The 8,562-nt window shown below is 50.3% G+C and overlaps 1 protein-coding gene and 1 long non-coding RNA gene across 2 annotated transcripts; one reads left to right on the top strand and one right to left on the bottom strand.

The window, feature by feature from the left end:
* Positions 1 to 419: 419 nt before the first annotated feature.
* Fndc10 (fibronectin type III domain containing 10) lies at positions 420 to 3,202 on the top strand. The gene has a single exon (XM_040735058.1). The coding sequence runs from the start codon at positions 609 to 611 to the stop codon at positions 1,278 to 1,280; it is 672 nt and encodes a 223-aa protein (XP_040590992.1). The 5' UTR covers positions 420 to 608; the 3' UTR covers positions 1,281 to 3,202.
* A 2,982-nt stretch (positions 3,203 to 6,184) lies between these two features.
* LOC121135803 lies at positions 6,185 to 8,445 on the bottom strand. Its single transcript, XR_005872921.1, has 2 exons — positions 8,232 to 8,445; positions 6,185 to 7,657 (listed from the first exon to the last, which is right to left on the bottom strand). It is a non-coding gene; the product is annotated as an uncharacterized LOC121135803 (long non-coding RNA).
* Positions 8,446 to 8,562: the final 117 nt, after the last annotated feature.

Here is an 8,562-nt window from a genome sequence, read left to right as displayed (position 1 = left end):
AGAAGGGAAGGAAAGCCGATGGGACATAGAAGGTCGGTCCGACCTTCACCTTCTCTTCAGGTGTGCAGTTAATCAATTTTCAGCAAGCCAAAGCCTTGTCTCAGACTTCCCTCCCTAGCAGATGCCACCGGCTCCAAAGACAAGAGTTCAGGGTGAAGTTACATTTCAGTCATTTTGCCTATCCCCTGGGTCAGAGCGTGCAGGACCCTTTTGCTGGCCACGAGGGGCCCGGATTGGGTAGAGGGACCGTACATCCAGGGCCCTTATCAATTGTGGCAAGGGCCTGTCCCAGGGTCACTGCACACCACCTGCCCATGGTAGGTAGACTCTTGTGCCATGGGATGCGGCCCAGAGAGGGTTAAGGGGGCGGGACCTGGGACAGCCCCACCTCTGCCGCTGGGTCCGAGCGTGCACTAGACGTGGGCGTGGGGCGGGTTGGAGCGGGTGGCAGATGAGGGCCCTGCGTGGGGCGGGTTGGAGCCGGTGGCGGATGAGGCCCCTGCGAGGGGCAAGCGCGGCAGTGGCTGGGGCGGCGTGGCCCGCGTGACCCTCCGCCGCGCCTGGTGCGCCCCCGAGCCCGCGCCTCGTTGCGCTGGCTCAGCCGCAGAATGCAAGCTCCGCCGCTGCTGCTGCTGCTGGCCGCCTGCGCCCCGCCCTCAGGCGCATCTGTGACCCCGACGCCGCCGGGTTGGGAGCCGGCCTCCGACGCGCCCTGGTGCCCTTACAAGGTGCTGTCCGAGGGCCCCGAGGCGGGCGGTGGGCGCCTATGCTTTCGCAGCCCCGTTCGGGGTTTCCGCTGCCAGGCACCCGGCTGCGTGACGCTGGTCTCGGCGGGTGGTTCGCTGCGCGCCCACGTCCTGCGCAACCGCAGCGTGCTGCTGCAGTGGCGCCTGGCTCCAGCCGAGGCGCGCCGCGTGCGAGTCTTCGCGCTGAACTGCTCGTGGCGTGGCACCTACACACGCTTCCCGTGCGATCGCGTGCTGTTGGGCGCCTCCTGCCGCGACTACCTGCTGCCCGATGTGCACGATAGCGTGCATTACCGCTTGTGCCTGCAGCCGCTGCCGCTACGCGCCGAGCTCGCCGCCGCCCAGCTAGAGCTCGCCGAGTGCGTGGAGTTCACCGCCGAACCGGCAGCTATGCAGGAGATCGTGGTGGCCATGACGGCGGTGGGCGGCTCCATCTGTGTCATGTTGGTGGTCATCTGCCTGCTGGTGGCCTACATCACCGAGAACCTCATGCACCCGACCTTCCGGCGACCCAGCCGTCGCAGGCAGTCCTGAAGCGCAAGGCGACCCGCCCACCTGGGTTCCACCTGCCCAAATGTGCTAAGACCCTAGGCCCTTTCCCTGCTTACCTCTCCCTCTTTGCGATGCTCATGGAGGGCCTAACGGAGACTAGCCCGTGCAGGGACCTTGTCATCATCCCACGACCTTGCCAGCCCCAGCTGGGTATCTGCCTTCCAGACTCAGGCCTCAGACTGGCCATGGGCCCCAAGCTAGAGTGTCAGCCGCGCCCGGGGGTCTTCCCTATCTCTAGAAGCCTTGTAGGGCCGGCCAGAATTTACAGTTCCTCTGTCAAGAGCCACTGGCACCCAGGATCATCAACCTGAACTTTCGTCCTGTCCTAGGTTGTCAGAGCTTGGGCGTGATCGTTGCTTGGTCACTTTGTGTTTTGCAGATGGGGAGGAGTGACCTCTGGATCCTGTACCCACCCCACCTTACCCAGTGGGCTTAGGTTAGCTTTGTGCCTTAGTTTCTCTGGCCCACTGCAGGAGCCACCCATCATCCTCCAGCTGTCCATGGGGATTTGTCGGCCCAGTGTACTGGCTGGCTTATGCATGCTTCTTTCTGTCCAGAGTCCCACTCAGGACACAACCATCCTCGAGATTTTCAGGACCCAGGGGCAGAGGTTCGCAGGCCCTGTTTTGTCTTCCTATGTGGGTGTCCAAGAAGCCAAGAGCCATGATGTAGCCCAGCAGGCTGGACCCAGTGTCCAGCTGCTGCATCCGGGGGTGAGTGCCCTCCACCTTAGGAGGCTGGGGATTCACCCTTGCCTTTCGCTTGTACTGCCTTGATTAGGACTTTCCCGGTGTGTGCTCCGGGGAGGGGGAGGGGAAGGGGTGTTGGGAGGACAGCTCAAGGGATCATGAGAGCTGAAGGAAAGCTGCCAGCCTCGTTCCTCCAGCCAGACCCTTATCTGTGATATGGATCCCAAGCCTCAACCAACTTGAGACCTCAGTGGCCACGGGGCCACTTCACTACCTACCCCACGTCCTTCTTACACTAGAGGGTAGAGAGCCTGAGCTCTGACTCCAGTGATGTGTAGCCCCTCCCATCTGCACGGGCAGAGGGTTGGCCTTGCCTACCTCCTGGCAGACGTGGGCACCTGGCTGAGGTCACCCAGCCATCTGGTGATATTGGGCACTGGGAAAGAATAAGGCATTTCCCAGGCCTCTGAGCCTGGGCTCTGACCACTGGACTTGAACTCTGGCTATTTGCCCTCCCAACTCTCACCCCAGCGACCATGATGACCTGAGCCCTAGCTGGTAGCACTTGTGCCCTACCTCTCTGTCTTTGCTCTGCCCTCTCCCTGTGAGGCACCAGAGAGTTGCCAACATCTAAATGTCCATCACTCTCAGACCAAAAAAATACTGTCTTGTGTGTTTATTTGGGATGTTGGAGGGAAGGTTGTGGGTGAGGGAAGGTGAATTCAGTTCCACCAAGGGCCTCAAGCATTAATCCAGTGGCTGGCCTTGAACTTTTTCTCCCGGTGGGCATGGGATGGGGATCAGCCCCAGGCAGTGTTCACAGGAATGCTGACTTTACAGTGTGGCAGAAGGACCGGCAGGGTGTCCATGGCTCACTTGTCCACCCTCAGACCTTGGGAAAGCATCCCTTCCTAGGCCGGCCATGTTGGGTGGGTGGTGGGTGGGGAGGTGGTACTGTCAGTGGCCAGAAATAGGCTCAGCATACAACGATGGCCCATTTGAACTGTCACAAGCAACAGTTATACAGCTCTAGGAGAGGGTACCCTCCCCCCTGCCTGGGGCTACCCTCTGCAGTGTTAAGATTTGGGAGTAGGATTTGGCATAAAGTGAATCTGGGGCTACCGTGTGGGCCACTCACTCTCCCCACCTGGAATGTCCTTGGGGCTCTTATGCTCCTATGACCCTGAAGAAGGCAACAGCGCAAGACAGGGATGAGCCAGCTCTGATGAGTGACTCATCTGGAGGGGGTGGGAGAAAAGCTGGGGGGGGGGGTTAGTGATGTGCTTAGATTCATCTGAGGGGTGGAGGACATAGCAAGTTGTCTAGACAGCCCGGGCAGAAATGGGAGGAGTTTACAGTCCAGCTGCCTTCCCTTGCTGTTCCAGGGGATCTAGGCTGTACATGAGATTTATTCTGGTGTCTTCAGGCAGCATGGACAGGAGTTGGCACTCTGGAAATGCCCTTTCTGAAGTACCTTAGTGTCCAGCTTCTAGCTCCCTAGGCACAGTCTGATTCTCCAGAGTTAGGACCATGTGTCTTTTTGGATGCTAAAGTTTTATGAGACATCCTCAGGCCCTCAGCAGGACTCAGCTGTAGCTCGGTTGTTAGAATGCTTTCCTAGCATTTAAAGGGTACTGGGTTCAGTCTCCAGCACTGTATAAATTGAGAATCGTGGTAGACATGTGTAACCCAAGCACTCAGAACGTGGAGAGTGGAAGGATAAGAAATTCAAAGTCAGAGGGGCATTGTGGTGCACACCTTTGATCCTAGAACTCAGAAGGCAGAGGCGAGAGATTCTATGACTTTGTGACCAGCCTGAGCTACAAAGTAAGTTCCAGGAAGGCCAGGGCTGTTATACAAAGAAACACTTTAAAAAAAAAAACAAAATAAAAGGTTCAAAGTCCTCAGCTATATTGAGATAAAGGCTGGGGAAAAAAACCCAATTTACAGACCAGCCATATGAAAAGAAATGTAGCCATTTAGTGTCCAGGTTCCCCACGGCTATGATGCTGTGTTCTAGCCCAACTCTGTTCAAGTGTGTGTGTGATACTTCTTGAAATTCCTAGTATGATCCCCAGGGACATCTTACACTTCTACCCAAAACAAAACCATCTGCTCTGCCTACATTCAAAACCTAGTCACAGCATATGACTACCTTAGCCTACCAGAATGATCCATAGCCATTTTCTTTGCATGAACTCAACTCCCATGAAGGGAGTACCAAGGTTTCAAGGGATGAACAGTTTCTTCTAGAACCTCCATGTGCTGAGTTACACAGAAGTTACCAAAAGAACTCATTCATTGTTACCAGGGCTTAGGACATGTGAACCCTACTAGTCATTGTGGATCTTGAGCACTTGCACGTGGCTAGTGTGACTGAGGAAATTTTTGCTTTTGAGACAGGGTTTCAGTGTAGAGCCCTGACTGCCTTGAGGCTTGCTTTGTAGTCTAGGCTGGCCTTGAACTCCTAGAGATCTGCTGCCTGTGCCTCCCTACTTCTGAGATTAAAGCTGTTATGCAGAGAAACCCTATCTCAAACAGCAACAACAACAAAAATCATATCCATCATGTTTTTCTATTGGACACCATAGTATGTACCATAAAAGAATAAATTGATAAACTTTAAAAGTTAAAATTTTTAATCTAGGTATGGTGGTTCAAACCCATAATCCCAGTAGCTGGAATGTGGAGACAGGAGGATTAGAAATTCAAGGCCAAGCCTTGGCAATTTGAGACTATTTCAAATACCAGACCGCAGGTTGGCGAGTTGGCTTACCAGGCAAAGGACCCCCGTCAAGCCTGATGGTCTGAATTTGATTCCTAGGACTCACACAGTAGAGGGAGTGCACCAACTTCTGGAGGTTGTTGTCAGACCTCTACATGTCCATGGTCCATGTGGACACACACAAAATAAAGGAATGTAAAAAAAACATTAAATTTCTGCCTTTACCAAACGTGGTATATTCACATAATTTCATCATTTAGCAGACTGAATCTAGAGGATTGCTTTGACCAGTCACAATCACAGAGTAAGACCCTGTTTATGCTAGGGATTGAACTCAGATCCTTGTATATCTTGGCCAATTAGTTCTTCTTACTACTGAAGCTCTGTCCCCAATCCCTCAGAAGTCTTCCTCTTTTTTTTTTTTTTTTTTTTTTTTTTTTGAGACAAGATCTCACTATGAAGTTGGAGCTGTGCTGGAATTTGCTATATAGACTAGGCTGGCCTAGAACTGACAGAGATTCCCCCTGCCTCTGCCTCCAGAATGCTGAGACTAAAGGTGTGTGACATGATGCCTGGCCTCTTGACATTTTCTTAACCCAAATGTGAAGAATTTTCATACCCACACAGCCTGGGCATGGTGGCACATGATTGTAATTCCAGCACTCAGGAGGCTGAGGCAGGAGAATTACAAATTTGAAGCTAGCTTGGGCTGCACAGTGAGACCCTGCCACAAACACTCAGAAGTAAAAAAAAGAAAACAGAAACCTGCAGGTACTAACTCAGGGAAAATGCAAAGTATTTGTACATATTGTTCACACATACATGAGGTATCTGCAATAGCCCTAGACTAGAAACAGATCAAATACCCATCTGCAGGTGATTGAACAAAATATGGTACGTCCTAATAATGAAAAGCAGCTTGTTAATAACACTGGCTGGGCATGGTGGCATATGACTTTTTTTCCCTGGTTTTTTGAGACAGTGTTTCTCTGTATTGTTTTGGAGGCTGTCCTGAAACTCACTCTGTACACTCTGTAGGCTGGCCTCGAACTCACAGAGATCTGCCTGCCTCTGCCTCCCAATTCCTGGGATTTAAGGCGTGCACCACCAACGCCTGGCGGCATATGCTTTTATATGCCTTTAATCCCAGCACTTGGAAAGCACAGCAGTTGGGTTACTGAGTTTGAGGCCAGCATGGTATTCAGAGCAAGTTCCAGGTGGAGGAGAGAGAGAGAGAGAGAGAGGGAGGGAGGGACGGAGGGAGGGAGGGAGGGAGGGAGGGACGGAGGGAGGGAGGGAGGGAGGGAGGGAGGGAGAGAGAGAGACACACACAACACTGGTGCTGTGTGGGAGAGGGTCAGGAGTTCAAGGTAATGATCAGGTATATATCAACTTTAATGTTAGCCTGAACTACATGAGACCTTGTAATTCTAAAATATGCAGATTATAGTAACAGGAAGCACCTCACATGCTTCTTTTTTATGTATTTATTTCACATGCTTCTTTATATTTCCCTTGACCATGTCATAGGGTCCCTTAAGGATTTTTAGCACCTGGCTTTTAATATGCCCCCAGACTTTATCACTGACTAATGCCATGTTAGAGACACCATTCTGCCCTTAAAACCCAGCATATAGGCCCCAAACACCTGCCAAAATGGAAACAAAGACATAGTCCATAGTTCTAGGAAAGTCCCCTCTAAATATGCTAATCTTGCTTTTTGGTTTCTGTAGCTCTGCTCCTTGATAACTGAAATGTGCCAACCAATATATTTTTTTTTTTGTACATAAAGGACAAAGAACTGTAAGGGTCAAAGCTACATGATTTGAGAAAGTTCTCCATGAAGCCACTGGGCAACAATAAAAACTTTGGTTTTGGCTCTAAGAGTGTCTGTATGTTTGTCTCTAGTGTGCTTATCTCCTAACAGATTCTCAACATTTTTCTTCTCAGACTTCACTATCAGTGAGGATGGTGCCCCTAAAAACTAGGCTTCTGAGTTTCTTCCTCTTCAACAAAGTTAAGGTCTGTTTTTTCACTCATACCTACATATCTATTGTCACAGATATTAAGACACAGGCAAAATCCATGTTATTGTTTCTATTTCTTTCTGGAGATAATTGGTACATTCTAGTGAAATCTACAGTTCTGTGATGTGAGGTTCCCTGAAAAAAAGTCGTATCTGTGTTGAAGATCCTGCAGACTGATTGCCTGATTAAAACACTGTGACTAAAGAAAGATGGAACACTGCAGATTGGGGGTAAAAATTATATTATTTTCGCCCCTTCTCTCTTTTGAATCAGGCTTTCACTCAGTAGTAACCTGGACTGAGTGGGAACTCAAGAACTCATGATCCTATGGCTGTACTGTCCCAAGTGGTGGGATTACGGGCATAAGCCACACCTGGCTTTAGCTCCTTTAGTAGCTATTAGTTACCAGCTTCGGATATAACCTAACTTCTTCAACTATTAGGGTAACCCTTTTGGTATATTACAAACCTAGCAGATAAATAACTTCCACTAATTTCATAGCTAAAAACATATCAGTATCTGAAACCTATAGATTTTCTGGCTTTGATGTAACCTGTCTATCTGATGTTTCTATTGATATATGAATAAATTCACCAGTTTATGGTTTTCCTTTGTTCTGTGGCTATATAAGTTCATGAAACCTCTCCCATGGTAGAATGAATATGCCTATTATGGCAATCTGAATCCATGCTCAGGCTGTGATCATTTGTATCTGTCTCAGAATAAATTCTCTCTTAGTTCCTTTGGAGCAGGAGTTACATTCTGTATTCATTGTTCACATCATGTCTTTTTCCAGTGGCTGTCAGCATTCACAGTTCTGATTCTATGGCAAGTCATTGCCATTCCTGGCCTCTCTTTTGTCCCATTCTGACAGGACAGGAAGTCATAGCCTTCTCCAAGCTGCATCCCTGCAGACCCCTGTGAGAAAGAAGGACACTTCACATTAAGAGCACTTCACATGAAGAGTTCTCGGGATGGCAGGGCGTTGGTGGCACACACCTTTAATCCCAGCACTCAGGAGGCAGAGGCAGGCGGATCTCTGGGAGTTCGAGGCCAGCCTGGTCTACAGAGCAAGTTCCAGGACAGCCTCCAAAGCTACAGAGAAACCCTGTCTCGAAAAACCAAAAAAAAAAAAAAAAAAAAAAAAAAAAAAAGCATGTGAGTCACCATCTGGTTGCTGGGACTGACCTCTGGAGGAGTAGCCAGTGCTCTTAACCTCTGAGCCATCTCTCTAACCCCCATTAACGACTTTTCTTTCTTTCTTTTTTCCCGAGGCAGGGTTTTTCTGTGGCTTTCTCAAAAATCTCCAAACCACCCATGTAATAACCTTCCTACAGTCCCATCCCTTCTTTTCTTGATCACTTTATTGGGGTTAAACGTGCGAGCCACCCGGCTCAGCCCTCTTTCTACTTTGAGTCTGTTGTGTCACCCATACTGTCATTACCACTTAAATGTCAAAACTTTAAAGGACTCTCCAAGGGAAATGACGTACTTCCAGAAGTTCTGTGATCTTGAGGAAGAGATACTCGTTAGAGATGGGGCATAAACAAAGTGCTGGAACATAGGTGCGTTTCCGAAATTGGCGAACTGGCTACCTGGAGGAATCAGGATTGAGAGACATCGCAAAACAGAACCCAAAGAAACCGGCCACAAACGTCTCCAGCGACCACCCCGCCCGCCCCCACCCCGCCCAGCAGTTCCCAATATTGCGCAAGCGCCGCCCACGGCGCGTCATCAACGGCGACGAGCAGTTTACGACGTCTCGGACGCTGGCGAGTCGCAAACTCTGCCGGCGCAGATGCTGTGACGTCAGACGCGGGCCT

This window comes from Mesocricetus auratus, unplaced genomic scaffold, assembly GCF_017639785.1.
Source record: "Mesocricetus auratus isolate SY011 unplaced genomic scaffold, BCM_Maur_2.0 Super-Scaffold_100042, whole genome shotgun sequence".
Lineage (NCBI taxonomy): Eukaryota > Metazoa > Chordata > Mammalia > Rodentia > Cricetidae > Mesocricetus > Mesocricetus auratus.
This window is presented reverse-complemented; position numbering and strand designations above follow the sequence as displayed.

What these genes read in the sequence shown, in the direction of transcription:
- Fndc10 (XM_040735058.1), top strand. Translation starts at nt 609, where the DNA reads ATGCAAGCTCCGCCGCTGCTGCTGCTGCTGGCCGCCTGCGCCCCGCCC.